At 36.9% G+C, this 18,992-nt stretch overlaps 1 protein-coding gene across 1 annotated transcript in view; it reads left to right on the forward strand.

Moving 5' to 3' along the window:
* LRGUK (leucine rich repeats and guanylate kinase domain containing) overlaps positions 1-18,992 on the forward strand; it is a 70,694-nt gene that overhangs the window by 19,514 nt on the left and 32,188 nt on the right. The window contains 3 exon segments of the mRNA XM_046670647.1: positions 7,844-7,968; positions 12,068-12,211; positions 17,941-18,021. Of these exon segments, the coding sequence (XP_046526603.1) occupies positions 7,844-7,968; positions 12,068-12,211; positions 17,941-18,021 (350 nt within the window).

Here is an 18,992-nt window from a genome sequence, read left to right on the forward strand (position 1 = left end):
ACCCAGGATGCACACTGGCGAACCCTGGGCTGCCCAAGCAGAGCTCATGAACTTAACTGCTGTACCACGGGGCTGGCCCTCAGAATCTGCGTTTTTAACAAGACCCCCAGGTGATGTGAGTGCACATTAAAGCTTGAGCAGCACTGGTCTAGAAGTCAGCTGCCCCCCTAAACTCCTACCAGCCAGAAGAGACTGAGCTTCCAGAGCCCCTTCTAATCTTCAGGGTACCCTGGATGAGGATGGGGACGTGACAGTCTGGGGTTGGAGCATCTGTGCTCTGTCTCTCAGAAAGTTATTCTCCTATATGCAGCATGGAATTGCCAGGGAAAACAACTCCACAGTATTTTGGCCTCCAAACAGAGAATGCAGTTTAAACCGTTTCTATCATGAGAGTCTTGACTTCTATATAAATTTATCTTTCCATGTAAAAAACTAAAGTATTATGACTTTGTAAATGTCAAAGATCATGAAGAAAGTAATTAGGGTTTTTTTTAACTTGACTTTAGATGTAGCAATTGAATCTTATCTCCAAAGTATAAAAAGCTGTAATTATTACATCAGAACATGGACACTTAATTAGAATGTAATATGTAACATAGAATGTTCCTCACCTGAGTATTTAAAACTGCAAAGACAAGTAGGCAAAACAAACTACCCTTCATAAACTATTAAGGAAAGAAACTTCTTAGATAGCTTACAATTCTGAAAAGATAGTAAGCTAGTTTGTAAACAGTACTAAATATGCTTCTCTTTTGTTCATTCAAGCCTATTATATTGTATATAATTACACAATTAGATTAGATTTTTGAAAAGACTAAAAACCTTTGAGATAAAAAAGAATTTTTAGACAAGTTTTTTATGCCAGTACATTTGAAAACAGATGAAATGGACAAATTCCTAGAAAAATATTATGCACCAAAAATGCTGATTTGGAAATAGAAACCCTGAGTAGTCCTTGACTATGAAAGGAGTTCACTAAAAATTAAAATAAATTAAATTAAAAATCTTCATGCAGAAAAGCTCACCAGACACAAACTTTCAATAGCTGATCTTCCAATAATCAACAGTTCTTTCAAAGATTAAAAATAGAAGACATATCCACAGTTCATTCTAATGAGGTTACTTTGATATCCAAATCAGACAAGGAAGCATAAGAGAAAGGAAAATGACAGACTCATTTCACTCATGACTTAGATGTAAAAATCCTAAACAAAATATTAGAAAACTGAATCTGACAGCATATGAAAAAGATAATATAGCATTACTAAGTTAGGTTTATCTCGTGAATGTAAGGATGGTTTAACATTAGAAAATCAACAATGTCAATAAACTAACAGATTGAGGGACATAAACCATATGATCAATAGATATAGAAACTCAACAGATTTAGAAAGTTTAATAAAATCTAGCACTCATTCACCATAGAAACTCTTAATAAACTAGTAGTAGGGAATTTCCTCAACTTGATAAAGAATGTCTATAAAAACATTTGAAACAAACCTTATCTTAATTGGGGGCAAGTTCTAAGCATTCTTTAAAATCAGGAACCACACAAGGATGCCCACCATTGCTACCTGTATCCATCGTTGTTTTGAAGTATTAGCCGGCACCATAAAACAGGAGAAAGAAATTAAAGGTATAAAGATTGATAAGGAGAAAATATAAGTAATTCTTTGCAAATGGTATGATTGTCTACAATGAATATAAAGAAAAACTTGCAAAAAACCCACTAAAAATAGTAGAGTTTTGGGAGTTCAACAAGATAATTAGATATGACATTGATAAACAAATCAATTACATTTCTCTATACCATATACAAGCAATTCTGAAACACAACTTTAAAGAGACACCATTTACAAGAACAATAAAAATGAATCTTATTAAAGGTGAATAAGACCTGTGGAGGGAACATAATAAAACTTTATTGATGGGTATTAAAGACCTAACTAAAGAGAAATATATCCCATCTTCCTGGATCAGAAGATGGGAGAAGACACGTAAAAAGAATTTTGTAGAAAATGAATCAGATAAGCTAATAAACATGTGAAGAGATGTCCTTCTCATTTATTTTCAGAGAAATATAACTCAAGACCACATGAGATAGTATATCTATTCAATTGACAAAATTTAAGAAATCTAAAAATACCAAGTGTTGGAGAACATGTAGATCAAGAGAATCTCTTTTTTTCGTCCTTATTTTTATGAAATTAATTCAAACGCTTTGGAAAACTATTTTATACTGTCTTGTAAAGTTGGACATCCAAATTTCCTATGCCTTAGCACTTTCATTCCTACATTTGGGAAGTTTAGCATACATGTATCTGGAGATTTGTATGAGAATGCTCACAGCAACATTGCTTGTAAAAGCAAAAGTTGAAATAGCCCAAATTCTCATTGATAAGAGAAAGCATAAATTATGGTGTACTCACACAAGAGCATAACATACAGTAGTGAAAATGAGTGAAATGTATCTCCATGCAGCAATAAGGATGAATGTTAATAAAACAGATTTAATTTAGGTATAAAACCAAGGAAGATAGACAATTCGGCGTAGTGGTTGTCTCTGAGAGCAAGACAGCAGGGTGTGAAGGAGAGGTGCACAGAGGTAGACGTAAGTTACTGCTAATGTTCTGCTTCTTGGGCTAAGGGTGGTGGTCGGTTCAAGAGTGTTCATCATATTATTTAAAGTAAATAAAAGCGGGCCATGTATGGGCCAATGATATACCTGTGTCCATTAAAAATTTTTAAAATCTGAAAATTATAAGTTTTTTTGAAAACAATTATTTATCAAGCTTCAAACTTCAGCGGTATCAGAATCCCCTGGAGGGCTTGTTAAAACACCTATTGCTGGCCCCCATCCTCAGAGCTTCTGGTTGAGTAGGTCTGGCGTGGGACCCAAGAATTTGCATATCTAACAACTTCCTAGATAGATGATGCTGATATTGCTGGTCTGAGGATCACACTTTGGGAACCATAGCTCTAAGCTCTTCAGTCCTCTCTATTATACCTTGCAAGGCATGCTTTCCTCATCTGATGCCATTCCATTTGTCCTTTTTTGAATGCGTTATCTTTTTTATGCTTTTTATGTTTGTTCAAGCTTTCCTTAGTGGGCATATATGTCTCTTTTACTTAAGGGGAAAAAAGTGCACTTCTGTTTAAAATAACGTTAAATTAAAATGTAATTATCAATATTAAAAAGCAGTTATTTAAGATAAAAACAGATCAGTTAAGCTAGTAATGCTGACAATGTGATTATAGTAGATTATGTTAATACCTCAGAATAAATTAACTATAAGATATCAACTTTTTAATTTATCTTATAATGCTATTTTGTCCTTTTATATGTGGATAACTGAGGACTAATTGATAATCATCCTAAATCACAAGATGATAAACTTCGACAAGGATAAGAATATTTGTTTGTCTTTAGAAAGAGTATAGTTTATTCTTTACCTGTAAATATTGACTGACCATTGGAATTTATTTTATAATTATAGAATCATGGAATTTTTAAAAAGTGACATGGAATTTTTCAATCCAGACAGAACTTTAGTGATTGTCTAGTGCTAACTGTGATTTCACGAAAGAGGAGCCTGAAACCCAGGGAGGTTCAGTGACTTGTCCAAGATTATTTGGTAAATGGTTGAACTGAGGCTAGTTTTCTGAGTTACATTGTTTTTCCCGTGTTGCAATTCACTCGGTAATTACTACTTTTATCACATAGCCATTTAAAGTGTGTGTGTTTCATTTCTTAGAGAGATTCCCTCTTACAGTGGAGAACATTTTTCACTGGTAAGGTGATATAGATCTTTCAGGATTGGTTTTGATTAAAGCCATCATTGTGGTTCTCTCCACTAAGAGAATTGTGATGGATTTCCTACTTATTTCTCAGTAACTGTTTTCTATACACCCAAACCATATTTTATGATTGTAGACAAATGAATAAGAGCGAATACTGAACTAGTGAATAATTCATGTCAAGCACTGTGAACTGCTGACAGCATCGCCAAAATGTGAAAATATATTGTTGGACTTTTCCCTAGCTGTAAACTTATGCTAATGTGCCACTGGGTTCCTTCATTCAGTTTCCACAAGGGTCTAACATTCTACTGTAGAAGATTTATTCACAGAATTGTAAAACTTTAGAGCTGGAATGCAGTAAGATCATTTTGAGTTCTTTGAGTCTCTTTCTCCTGATAGTGGCCTTTTAAAATAAAAATGTGCCTGAGAGGATTAACCCAGTAGCTAATTCATTGTAATAGTTTAGCAATTTATCAGACTATATTTCTCCTTATCAGAAAGTCTCAGGACTTACGAAAGAACATGAAAGAATAATGTAAGGAGGGAGGACAAGTAACATTTTGTGAAGGTTCTTAAAATAAGAAAATGTGAGATTGAGGAGATGAAGGTATTTCTGGAAGCTGGCTGCAGCTCAGAGCTCTGTACGGACCAGTCCTGCGTGTTGACCATGACCATTGCTGGTAGCCACATATGATGTGACTGTGGGAGGTCTTAGGGGAAAAGCTCTTGTGCCACTGTAAGAGGTACTCTTTACTCAAGAACATGATTAATCTATAGCGCCTGAAATTCCTTGAAATTTAAGGGCGTGTGAAGAGTTGGGAAATAGGAGACAATTTTTCTGAAATGAACCTATTACTCAACAGAGATGTTCAGTCGATTCCTCACCCTTTGCCCCAGTGGTGTGAGTGACAGCATGGTGGCTGCAGAGCCATGGCTATGATTGCAGTGAGGCAACTATATTCCCACTCCTTTTGGCTCATGCAACAGTAATTTTCTAAAACCTGTCTTGTCGTACTAGTCAAAGCTGGATGTACCAAGGGAACTGTGGTTGGCCTCTAACGTCTTGGAAAATTACTGTGTACACAATAAACAAGCTTTCCTTTTCAATCCCCGTTATCTCTTGATAGTTTCAGGATTCCTGTTTTCTAGTCTTCTGATTCTTGCCTGCTTCCCATGGGAATGCTTCCTGACTCAGCTACACACTAGCATTTGTTTTTTTCTTTGCCATAATTCAGAGTATCTTCATTTTGTTTGGAGCAGAGCTATCAGGACACGAGTGCTCCTGAAACAGGGCTTAAAGACTCTTGCCTCCTCGGCTAAATTGAGACAGATGGCCATTTGAAGAAGTTTTCCTTGGCTAATTTTTCTTCCCAAAGATTGCTACCACAAGGATATTTTATTTCATCCATAGCTGTATGAGAGTTTAATCTCCTATATCCTACATTTCACATCCTTTATTGTAATACATATCTGCAAAAATCTGGTCTTTGTTCTAGTTCCAGAATGATTATTTAAATGGCCCAGAAAATGGAAGCAGAAAGGAGCATAGTGTTTGTGAGCATAAATGTCTATTTGTGGAACTATTCTGGCCAGAAGCTCTATGAAAGTAGATTTGAAAATGCATGTTGACAACAAGCAGAACTATGCTTCAGCCCAAGGATTGAATCTGAAACCAATGAAGAAAATCTAGGAATTTGTGGTTTATTGGGCAATGTTGTATTGTCATTGCTTCTAGTTTCCTAATTTATCTCTTTCTCTGGCCGAGGTCTTTTCAGAGTCAATCCTGGCCTTGAATAGTCCATTTTGTGCTGTTGGCCAAGAGGTACAGGATGTGGTTCCTTGGCCTCATGTGCTTGTAATTCACTAATGATAATGATGGCTTGCAGTTAGGAGGTGCTTTACAATTTGTGCAACTCATTCACGCCCATTGTCTAATTTTTTCCCATGATCTAACTTTTGGCCTTCCTGGCAACCTGGTGTCATCCCCACTTTACAAATGAACAGTAGGAGCAGGGAGAAGATAAGTCACCTAGCTGGAAAGTAATAGAGTTAGGATAACTAAAAATAATTATGATGAAAACTATTTGTTTTTGTGATCCTTATGATCCCTTCTATCCTCTTTAAAAAATGTGTTGATTCTATGATTAATGGAAGGAGATAGGTGAGGGGTTAGAAGTTGACCAGAAAAGCCTTTGAGGAAGAAATGGTTTGTCTAGAGTGGATACCAAGAATTGGAATTGCTGTGACATGTTTACAGTTATGATAGACACTGCCAAATTGCCGCCAAAGTGGCTATATCATAATGAACCCTCTCACCCAGGAGTGTGAAAGTATCTGTTCTTCAAAACCTTTAAAGTGTTTGCTAAGCCACTGGGTAAAGGATGACATTTGTCTTAATTTGCGGTCTTCCAACTGTGGGTGAGGCAGAGTGTCTTTTCATAAATTTATTATGTTGGCCACTTGGATTTGCTCCTCTTGGAATTCCTTGGACATATTTTTTCCTCCATTTTCTGTTGGGTTGTTTTGCCTTTTTTTGCCTATTAATTTATTGTCGTTCTTTATGTATTCTAGATAATAATCCTTTATATATGTTATATTTTTTATACATATGCATTACTATATATATTGTGAATATGTTCTTCCAGTCCATCGTGCTTACTTGTGTAACTACAAAAGTAATAGAAGTAAGAAAATAAGGTTATCTGTCAAAAAGAAATACTTAACATGTTGGTTTAATGTGAATGTTAAAAAAATGAAAAAGAAAAGAAAGTGGAATTTGAAATTAAGTCCTGAAGAGTGGGCAGGGTTTAGAAAGGAGGAGGAAAGTAGTATGAAAAAAAGGTACGCTGCCAAGTAAGAAAGTTGTTGGTACATTCCAGAACTATTGAGAAGATTGACCTGGCAGAATGGAGAATTCTCATTGGATTATAATGGGGAAAAATTAGATAAATAGGTTTTGCTTAAAGTGAAGGGCCTTAAATGCCAGAGTGAGGAACTTGGAATTCATCCTATGAGAATTTCTTAATTGAAGCGTGATATCCAATCAATATTTTGAAAAAATTAACCTGACTACAGTGGGCAAGGTGACTTGAGGGCAGGAAGAATTAGAAGTTAGAGGTCCCTGTTGGTGCTGAAGCTGACTTAAGTTGGCAGAGGAGTGAATGAAAAGGAAGGCTAAAGCGATGTTTTAAAGCCAAAAATGCCAGGTCTTGGTGATTGTAGGCTGTCCTGAAGATTATAAGTGGCTGAGAAAATGGTGATGTCTTAGTTACTTTGGAGGGAAAACTGAGCTTTGGTGGGGAAATGATATTGAATACTGGAAATTTGCCAAAGAGACTGAGAACAGAGATGGGTGAGTTTGCAGTTTTAGGTGACTACAAGGATGGAACACAGAAGAGAGGAAGTTAAGATTGTAGCAATGAGTAGAAACGTAATCAATGAATGAGAAAATGAATGCAGAGTTTTAGGCCTCATTTATTTTAAAAGAAGAAGAGAACCCGATATAGATAGAAAGAAAAGGCTGTTCCTCTCTCTATCGGGGTATTGGTTTTTTTTTTTTTTACCACTCACTTGCTGCAGGTGACATCTCCCAGGCTGCTACCTGGTTATGAGGATGAGAAAGCTGGGCACATGTTGTCTTTCCAGGGTGACCCTGTAGTCAGAAGCCATGCCTGTGGGAAAGCAGAGGAGTTTCTCATGGAGACCATTCAGGAACCAAGGAAAAACATACTGCCAATGAGGCAGCTCTGAACCACTCTGAAATGTCTTTCTTCGCTGATGAAATCAGCACATGTGAATGCAAATACAACTGAGCACACTCAAAAGCTAGGCCTTTTTAAAAACAATTAATTTGAAGTGGTGCTAGTATTAATTTCTCTATGAAAAATGTATTTCAAGAATTAGTGTTCATTCTGTATACGGCATATAGCACTGCTTTGTTTATGCTGTTGTCTGATTTTTCTAATGATGATTTAACACTGATTCTTTTTTTCTTCAAAATGTTTCTAATAACATTTTCCTTAAACGTAGTCACGGTATATAGGCAATGAGATAGAAGAAATCAGTGGACTCGAGCTGTGCAACAATCTAACTCACCTTAGTTTGGCCCAAAACAAAATCACAACAATTACTGGCTTAGGCGTGTTACCAATCAAAATACTTTGTCTGGTGAGTCTGACAGAAATGTTATTCTTTATAGAAGTGCTAGTTAATGTTTTAGTAAGTATATGAATGATGATTAGGATTTTTCAAGTTTATAAAGAGCTAATTCCTTTGTGAAATGTTATTTTCTTCAGTTTTGTTTGCTTCTTTCCATATCTGGTGTGTGTGTTTGTGCGTGTGATATCAATATTTCATGGTAAAGTAAAATGGTTTTCTAATTTGGTACTCAAATTCAATTTTTAAAAAGATTGACTTTTTTACACTGAAAAAGAAAAGTGTACTTTTAACAACTATTAAAAATGAATTTTTTAATGTCCTATTGATGAAATAATATTTAAGGATAATATTTATTGCTGTTAACACTTCATTGCTCTCAAATGAACAATAAGATGTTCTCTGGGCGCTGAATTTTGGCAGTTCTTTTATATTAATATATGCTAGTCTCCCATTCTAGGAAAGCAGAATTAGTGCTGAGAATAAATGAAAAATTCCAATCAGAAAGTTTAAATTTTTAAGATTTTTCCCATAGAGAGCACTCTTTTTAAGCTACATGACATGCTATGTGACTATGACTGAATGAAAGTACAGACAATTTATTAAAAAATCAACAGGATCATAATAGTTCCAAAGATATACACAGTATTTTTAAAATAACAGTATAGCTCACTAATTTGGGGGCTGATAATACAGTTTTTGGGTTATCCAGGATTCTTTCTTCTTCCTTTCCTCCTCTCTCCTACTTCTTACCCTTAGTTGGCTCTGCTGTTCTTTGTTATATCTCTATATCTGTCACAAAGTGGACAGGGAGGACTTTAAGCCATGAGGCTGGTAGCTTATTAATTTCTTATGTCAATTATCCCACCGAAGAGTGTTGGACTGTTGTTTGAAATGACGTCTTGGGTTATCTGCAGATTTTTGACATGTACGATGTACTGTTCCTGTCTTATTTAACCGCAGATACCTGAAGGCTGGCTGTGTGTTAATTTTTCTTTCCCCGAGCTTGGAGCTTGAATTGCTTTTCCATGACCCTTTGCTCCTACAGTGAGTTAGGTGAGGGTAAAGTCCTTCCCAGTAGTGAGGATGAGACTGAGGCGTGGAAAGGTTTAATAATTTCCCTAAGGTTTCATGTTTTCTGTTCACTTAGGCATGTTAGCAAAGCATAAACAAAATGAATTTGATAAGTTAGATTGTAAATTTTAAAATTATAAAAGAAAGTCACATTTTAAAATTATGCTGTCTTGAAGGATTATTGGCAGTATGGACTATTCAATCTGTAACTCGTTAGAACTTTATCTTTTTCTTTACATATCTTTTTTTATTGGCATTCCCATTAACTTTAAGTGGAGCATGATATGTGGAAAGAGATATGGGGGTGTGCTTAAGGGAATGAGAATTGAACTCATTATTAAGAATAACAACACATACCACTTTTATCCTAAGAGTTTGTTTCAATAACTAAATAAGTAATCCATGTTGACAGTTCCATTTCAAGTAGCTTTTAGAAAAAGCATAAAAGACATTTTTTCTACAAATGGATTACGTGGATTGTTCCCAGTCCCTGCCCCCATCACTCAAGATGAACTAGAAAATACAGACTATGCCATCATTCATTTTCCTTGAAATTTTTGAGAATAGCAAGGGTGTCTTTTCCAAATGTTAATAAAATATAGAAAATAAAATGCTACACATTTGTTTCAACAGTTTTTAATGCTTTTATTTTTTAACTCATGGAATCATAAAGCCAGTTGCTTTTTACTATTGACAATAATTTATTTGACAATTTAGAGAACAAAGAACAATTCACCATACAAAACAATTGTTAATTCACTACCGTCAACTTTTATGATAAATGTAAGGGAAAAATGTGGTTTGCTTATGGGCTATTCTGTCAATCACCTTCCTTAGCAAGTAAGGGCATTGCATCCCAAACTTTAAAATTTGTTTTTTCTTAGTAAGAGGCGCTTGTTTTTTCCCTCTCAAATTGGGGAGATTAAGACTATTTCTCATTTCATTTATTTAAGAAAATAGCTTCTCTCTAAAGGCCCCCTTTCCCCTGCTAATCATGATAAAACAAACAAGAACTGTTCATGCAGAAACTGGATGTCTACTTTGAGGAGTGATGTATCAATTTTTCAGCTTTGGATAAAGAGTTTGAATAGATGGCTTTCAACTCAGAATATTTCTCAGTTCTACTTTCTTTGATGACCATAGGCTATCTAATTAAACTTTTCTATGCCTCACTCTACTTTTATGCATCTACCACTTTGAAAGCCATCAGAGACGCTGTAAAGAATTATTACAATCTATCTTCCATATCCGCAGCACTTCAAAGTTCTTTGGGAAGAAGAATATTGTATATAAGTTTGATATGTGGGCATATTTTAGATAGGATGTTAAGGTCCTTTTTCAGTAAGTTACATTAATATGGATATTATGTTTAGTGTAGTTTTTTTCTTTTCCTCTTCTATCACTCTCTAGAAATTCTTTGAACTCTGAACAGTTGGAAGTTTGACTTAGGCAAAATGGGATTGTGAGTATTTTTTCCTTCTTATCATGGAATTTTTCAAACATATAAAAACATATTAAAAATATAGGGAATAATTTAATGAGCCCCCATGCACCATCACCCAACTTTATAGATTATCAACATTCTATTAATATATTTTAAAGAACCATAGAATTATACCAATGAATACAAATGTTACTCATTATTGAAATGAAATCTTATGAAAAATAGGATGAAAATGAGCTCTTGCTAATAAATGTACCAGGAAACATATACCAGGAAAAATACTGTAGATGGATGGGAATACTGTAATTTTTCAGTTTTTAAGTGCTTATTAAAAGTTTAAAAAATTGAAAGATGGGCATAATATGGCATTAATTGAAACATCAAAATTCTCTTTATTATGATTTTCAACTTGAACTAAAAGTTTAATTTTACTGTGGTATATTCTTATACCTCAAGGCTAAGGAACCCAAGGAATTATGAGTATGTTGGAAAATGTACAAGAGAATGCAAATTATTGTTATCACTATAATCTATTGTTATGGGTACGTAGGGGTTGGGAAAGAGGACAACATTTGAGTCTTAAATTTTTCTTTGTTTTATGCTCATTGTCTGAAAGGATGCTTATGTGTGAATTATTGAAGAACGTAGACTGGTTATCTATTGTTGAACAGCGAGCCACCCAAGTATAGTGGCGTGGAGAAATTTTATTAGCTAACCGTTTTGTTAGCTAACAGTTCTGCAATGTGAGTTGAGTTCAGTTGGGTGGTTCCTCTGCTGGTTTTGCCTCATTCAGCTGGCAGATTTTCTGGGGGCTGGACTCAACTGGGATGCTGGAATGGCTGGGTTTTTCCTCTCTATCTAGACTTAGCACCCCTCTCCATGGGACCTCTCCTACTCCATGTGACCTCTCCACAAATTCTCTCTGACAGAGTAGCTACAGTTCTTACATGGAACCTCAGGGAATCTAAGACACACGAGGAGAAGCCGCCAGGCCTTCTTAATTCTTAGACTTGGAACTGGCACACTTCTGCCGTATTCTTTTGGTTAAGACAGGTCATAGGTCCACCTAGATTCAGGAGGAGGGAACTGCACAGGAGCATCAATAACTGGAGCATGTATCACACTACCACAGCCCTGGTAATGTGAAGTGATTATACTTAGAATGTTTTTGAAAATAAAGTGTTTGTGGGAGTTACAATATTCAAGTGATTTATTGTGATGGTAATGAAAGGATTGCATTAAATTTTTATTTCTAAAGATAAACATGGAGTTATGCCATCATTGGGCTTTAGGTCAGAATGTTAAAAGCTTATACTACCTAACTTTTGTCTATTCTGCTGACTTGAACGTTCATCTTGCTTTAACTTTAGTGAAAATATTGTATTCTGAATCTTTCAGCTGAAAAACTGGAATTTCTTTCTGGGGTTTATGTATATGTGTTTAAGAAGGTGAGTGATGAAAATAAGAATGTGGGGAACAAGAATGGCTTACTGATTTTAAGAGATTTGGGCCAATTTCCAGAATGAAAGCTCGTCATTATGCTTTTTCCTCCTGGAGGCCTTTAAGACATTAAGGGTATGTTATCAATTTTAGAGCAATAACCAGATTAAGAAGATCACAGGATTGGAGGAACTGAAAGCCCTGCAGATCGTGGATCTGTCCTGCAATCAGATCAGTAGCCTCCAAGGCTTAGAGAATCATGACTTCTTGGAGGTGATCAACCTGGAGGATAATAAGGTGATGTCATAGTCTCTGTGTCTACACAAGAGGACATATTAGAACCCATTATTAGTTTCTCAAGGGCTGTTGCATTAAATGCCAACTTAGAAATGTTATTCCAGAAAACCTCTGAGAGCAACAGTTGCAGAAGGACTATTTTGTTTTTGTTTTTGTTTTTTAACAAATACTTACAATTCTTAATTTTTGAAAATTTGATGATCCCTAATTACACTGTTTTAAAGGTTTAACTGCAACCAACTGCACATGACTTTGTGAAGTGGATGTGTTCCTGTGAAATTTTGTGTAGAAAAATGGCATTAGGAACGTCTGAAATGTCAGAGCAGGGAGAGTGGAGAGACAGGAATAGCGTCAGGCTGGTGTTGCACATGCCTGTCCTTTAAAGGGAAGAGGAACAAGAATTCCTATATCCTATTGGTAACAATGGCGTATCTTCCCAATCTGTGTGAGTTGGGGATTGGATTTATTCACATTACCATATCTGGCTTAATGCACATTTTATTTCACAAATTATATAAATTGACTTGCACTCTTTTTTTTTTCTTTTAAAGATTTTATTTATTTATTTATTTTTAATTTTTAAATTTTTTTAACTTTTTAAAAATTTTTCCTTTTTCTCCTCAAAGCTCCCCAGTACATAGTTGTATATTCTGGTTGCAGGTCCTTCTAGTTGTGGCATGTGGGATGCCACCTCAGCATGGCTTGATGAATGGTGCTAGGCCCTTACCCAGGATCTGAACCGGCAAACCCTGGGCTGCTAAAGTGGAGTGCACGAACTTTACCACTCAGCCATGGGGCCAGCCCCAGGCTTTCACTCTTAATTACACTTTCTTTCTTTTCTTTTTCTTTCTTTCTTTTTTTTTTTTGGTGAGGAAGATTGACCCTGAGCTAACATCTGTTGCCAATTTTCCTCTTTTTCCTTGAGGAAGATTATCCCTGAGCTAACATCTGTGCCAGTCTTCCTCTATTTTGTATATGGGATGCCGCCACAGCGTGGCTTGATGAACAATGTGTAGGTCCACACCTGGGATCCAAACCCACAAACCCCGGGCAGCCGAAGTGAAGCACACAAACATAGCCACTATGCCACAGAGCCAGCCCCTACACTTTATTTCTAATGAAGCATTTGTGCTTGTAATCATGGCGTGTCTGACTTCTTATGCAGTAAGGTCTACCAAGTGATTTCATTCTTACTGAATACCTTAATCATGTTTCTGAAAGATTTCATAAGGAAATTGAATTCGTATTTCTTCTTGAAAATGACAAGTTCTGGCTGACCCTGAAAGAGACCTTGGTCCCACCTGGGGTGAGACGCACTGTGGAGACATTTCTCTGTGCAGCTGTGACAGTGCTCATCAATTATGTCTGATGGCTCTTTCCCCCATGAACTGCTATCATCTGTTAGATTTCTAAAAATCAAGAAAAAGCAGTCATTAGGTCTGGCAACAGTGGATTTTTAATCACAGACAAGACTATTCTTCCTCATTTTCACTTGATTTGTAAATTCAATTGTTTTCTCAAACTTCTAAAGCTGATTCTAAGGGTTGACTTTTGTTCACTATGCCATGGGTTTTGTGAAGTTAGCACAATCTCTGTTTCATATGCGTTTAGTGTCTTTTTCATGAAATTGCCGTTAAAATGCTGCTCAAATTATCGAGGGGGTGTTGGAAAGGTGGAATGTACTCAATAAATGCCAACTCAGTGCATCTCAGGATTCAGGAAAAGGACTGATGGTAATAATAACAACAACAATTACAGTCGTAAAATAACCTAGAGCTATTCATTGAGTACTTATGCACAAGGCACTGTTCTAAGCACTTTACACGTATCGTCTCATTTAATCCTCAGTATAACCCTATTATTATCACTGGGCACAGAGAGGCTAAATAACTTGCCTAAAGTTATATATCCAGCAAATAGCAGAGCCAGGATTCACGTATAGAATGGTTTGCCTCCAGGGTCAATGTTCTTGACCCTGCAGGATAATACAGTCAATGAAATTCTAATGGCCCTCCCTTCAGAAAAGTGTACAGAGGGGGCCAGGCCCGTGGCCGAGTGGTTAAGTTCATGTGCTCTGCTCCAGCAGCCAGGGTTTCACCGGTTTGGATCCTGGGTGCTGACCTAGCACTGCTCATCAGGCAATTCTGAGGCGGCGTCCCACATAGCAGAACTAGAAGGACTTACAACTAGAATATACAACTATGTACTGGGCAGCTTTGGAGAGAAGAAGAAGAAGCAGCAAAAGATTGGCAATAGATGTTAGCTCAGGTGCCAATCTTAAAAAAGAAAAAACAAGAAAAGGATACAGTGTAGTGCTCTAGAAGAGTGCTTTCTGATGGAAGGATAATGCGAGCCATAAATGTGAGCCACATGTGCAATTTTAAATTTTCTAGTAGCCACAATAAAAAAGTAAAGAGAAACAGGTGAAATTAATTTTAACAATATTTTATTTAGCCCAATACATCCAAAATATTATCATTTTCAACATGTAATCTACATAAAAATTATTGATGAGATATTTTATATTCTAGTGCTTCGTACTAAGTTGGTGACATCTGGTGTATATTTTACATTACAGGACGTCTCAATTCATCCTAGCAATATTACAAGTGTAAGTAGCCACATGGGGCTAATAACTACCATATTGGATAGCACTGGTCTAGAAAGGACCTCGCAAATAATATATTGTTCTCTTCCATTTCAAGAGACTTTTCAAATTACATTTGAAAAAGTTTAAGGAAAAAGGAGTATCATCAAGTGAAGAAAGGAGTCTATAATTTTTAAATGTTAAAGAGACCCCATTAAAAAAAAGTGACCACGTGTCCCAAAGGGGGGGATCCTTTGGCAACAATTGGGTCTGTAACAATAACATGATTCCCTGGCTCCCCACTGGGCAGGTTGGGGAGCAACCAACAGTACTTCCAAATATTCTTTGAGCCATCTAAAGATTTCCTCAGAGATTTCTCCTGTGCTCTTGAGAGTACTATGTATCAGGGATGGAAAATTTATCGTTTGAAAGCAACATAGCATAGCTGTTGCTTCTCATATGATTAATTTGATGTTAGGAAGATTGTTTAGTGGCAGCGCTTCCATCAGTATTATTTACTTGGTTTTCGCCATTGAAACATCGGCGTTCTTTCACGTGATCATTTGCACATCTCTTTTAAGTTCTTGCAAATGTTTACCATCAGCTAGTGATTTGGGGGCCTTTATCACTCTCCACTATGAAGTCCTTGTTAGATTTGATGTCATTTCTAACTTCTAAAACTTATCCCCCAAATGTTCACTCTATTGTAACCTCAGTTCTTTCTTCCAGAAGCAAGATGTTGGTCTGGGAGTTACTTAGAGAATGCCATTTTACTTCTCTGAATCTTAGTGTCATTATTTCACAAATCAATATATCTGTCTGTCTGTCTGTCTATCTATCTATCTTAAGAAAAAGGCTTTATCGGCCCCTTTAGGTCTGGATGGTGAGGCTCGGAGAGCATAGCCTAGAAGGAAATGGCAAAAAAAGAGTCAACTAAACTGCTCTCCCTAGGAGGTCAAAGTTGACAGGCTTCTAGGGGCTGGGGCGTAGCCAACAAGCGCAGAGGAGGTTCAAAAAGAGGGACAGACAGGAATATGGGATCAACTGTGCCTGTCTGACATTTTTAGCAGACAGCTGAAGTTCCTTTAAGAATATAAGCTTTCTGGCAATATTTCACTTTAGGTCTTTTGGGGTGCTGTGTCCCTACACCTTGTGCAATGAGACACACAGCCTTGGGTCTTGGCATTTGAGGGGAGAAGATGTGAGGGTGAATGTGGGGAGGTCTGCAGGAGAGGGCGGGCACATAACAGGACAACCTGTATCTGTTGCTTGTTCCTAATTCCGCAGTGGGAATTTAAAGCAATGCTGTTGCACACCTGCTGCCCTCTGCACTTCCCCACCTCATCCTACCTTTGGAAGGACTGGGAGGGAAGCTGGACCCCTCTTGTTTGACTCTCAGAAGACCAGCCAATCCCAGCGGATATCTTAGTGATAATGTGATTGTATGTGGTCCGTGATCGTTTTATTCATGGTGCTTGCAACATTTCAAGGAGATCTTTCCAAGTCAGTCACCATAGATGTCACCATCTTCTAAAATGGTTGCATAGCGTTCCTATTATGAGACTGTAGTATGACTCATTTAATCTCATAATGATGGATTTTTTAGGAATTTAGATAATTTTAAACTTTTACTGAAAAACATTAGACTAAACGTTCTTGTTTCTAATTTTTGCCTGTCTGATGAGCCCTTCAGTATAAACCTCTTGAAATGGGATAGCTGATTCATAGCTTATGCGTATGTAACACATGAGATTGCATGTTAGAAAGAAAGTGCCAGTGTCCACTGTCATCAGCAATGTCTGCTAGTACAGGTGGCCGGGACTTGTTGGTGAGACATGTTGACTGCAGGAAAATGCCTCCTCCTAACATTCATGTCAGGTCCAAGCACAAGAACTCTATGCTAGAGGGAAATCAATCCACTGACTGAGCAGTATGAACCAAGTTTATTTTTCCACCTTCCTGAATAATGCAACATGCAAAGATTGATCCTTTTATCTTGTAGATGATTCAAATGACAGTCTAATGGACAGTCTGGTCATGTTATGGAGAAAGCTGTGTGTAGTAGCACAAAGTTGCTGTAACCAGATTAACGTGTGCAAGTTGTGTATTGTAACTCAGAATTTGCCTTTTATATCTTTGAAAATGGCATCCTTTGAACATGGCACGTGTGTTCTGCCCCTGATTTTGCTTTGGGAATAGTTTACATTTTAGCTATGTTTTGTGGTTGGATAACCAGGGAATTGTCAGTGACTCTGCTGTTGGAGTAATTTTGCAATGCATGCAGAGATGACTTGGGGAGACATACAAATGAAAAAATTATTATTAGTTTTCTGCATAAGTTCAATATCTACATTTGAAATAAAATTATAATTATGCTAATTACAGGGAATTTAAGTAAAACTCTTTGTCTTTAGTTTAGTGGAAAATTCAGACATGCTACAACCCAAGCTCCATCCTTGGGCAGATTAAGGAAGTACCAAGCAAACTTTTTTCCTTTACTTTTTAAAGTTGTGAAACATAACCTACCCAGAAAAAGAGTATAAAACATAAATGTACAGTTTAAGACAAAATTTTAAGGTGAATACCCATGTAACACCCACATCAAGAAATATGTCATGCAATTTTCCATTTATATCATTCCTTAAAATAATTTCTTATTGAAAAAATGGTAGAGCTACACATGTGCATGAAGTCAGCAGGCTTCCCCAGTCACAGATAGCCAGGTGAGCAGAAGCGGGGTGGGGAGGGAGCTGGGGGAACAGCAGGGCTGGGAAGGGTTCGGGGTGGGGAAGACCAGCTGGCCCTTGCATGCACATTTGGTATTATTTCTCTGATTCTATGTGCTATTTTATTTCTGCCTTAAAATAAATATGGCTGAGATGAGGCACACCTCACTGTTCTCTGGTCAGGGAGGAAAAAAAGAAAATGTGGCTGTGTGTGTTCACATTTATTGAAGGGGCGTGCAGTAATTCTCTTGTTCTGCATAGCTCTGTGGGATTCTCATTAAAAAGGTGAACATTCAACAGAGCAATTTTTAAAATAAGTTGAATTTAAAGGATCTCAAGTAGCTCCTCTTGTATTGTTTTCTATAATCTTTGTGCATTTAGTCCATTGAAGATGTTTTGTTTCTCTGATTAAACAGATTGCTGAGCTGGGTGAAATAGAATATATTGAAAATCTACCCCTCCTTCGAGTTCTCAGTCTTCTAGGGAATCCAATTCAGGTGAGAGATCATTTACATCGGCGGAGGGGGATGAGGACGATCTTGGAATTCTTGTTCTTCAAGAAATACTTTTGGTAAAGAGCATCAGGAACGTGAAGACAGTGTGTTTCTCTTTGTTCTCCTTCTCTCAGGAAACAGTTAGAAGGGTTAAGCAAAGTAGCGCCTCTGCACCGCTGTCAGTGCGAGTAAAGCCTGAGGCTGCCTACTGTGTGTGCTCGTTTGGGAGCAATGTCCTTTCCCATTAGAGAATGCGTGATGCCAGAGGTGTAGACAGAATGTGATTCCTGTTTTACAATAGGGGAAAGAAAGTCTAAGATTAGACTCCTAATATAATTTGTCTGGATATAGCTGTGAAATTTTGTATTGTTATAAAATGATTTTAGAAAAAAATAATGTATTTCTCACAAATTCTTCACCTTTGGGATTCAAAGATCCATGACCGTTTCTTAGGCCTCTCTCTTTCCTTTCATTGACAGGTCCTTTCTCCCTGGCCTCTATCTCTCCCTTTTTGTCCATTTGTCCTTCATTCTGCTTTTCTACATCTACCCTTCACTTACCTTTCCACAGACTCTTAGCTTTATATGCATCTCTGGGTGTCATTCTTTTTGTGTCTGTCTTGATGAACACGTCTGGACAGGCAAAAAACCAAAATCAAAAATGAAAAATAAGATTTAAAGATAAAAACAGTTCTTGGTATGGGAATAGTGGCAGGCAATTTAAAACCACCTCTGGGAAAGAAAGGAGCAGGGCTTGAACTGGCCATCAGCCCCCGTTTCAGATCTGTGAAGGGTGCTTGTGCATATGCATAAATACACGGCACAAACCCTTTCACGCATAACTCATTTATAGACACATTTACACACTGAAGTACAAAAGAGACATCTTTGTATATTCATTTCATGTGCGTTCTCATCTGTAAAATCTATCATCCACCAATATCTTTCTCTTCAAAGAGATGTGGCTTCTTAATA

This window comes from Equus quagga, chromosome 8 (genome assembly GCF_021613505.1).
Source record: "Equus quagga isolate Etosha38 chromosome 8, UCLA_HA_Equagga_1.0, whole genome shotgun sequence".
Lineage (NCBI taxonomy): Eukaryota > Metazoa > Chordata > Mammalia > Perissodactyla > Equidae > Equus > Equus quagga.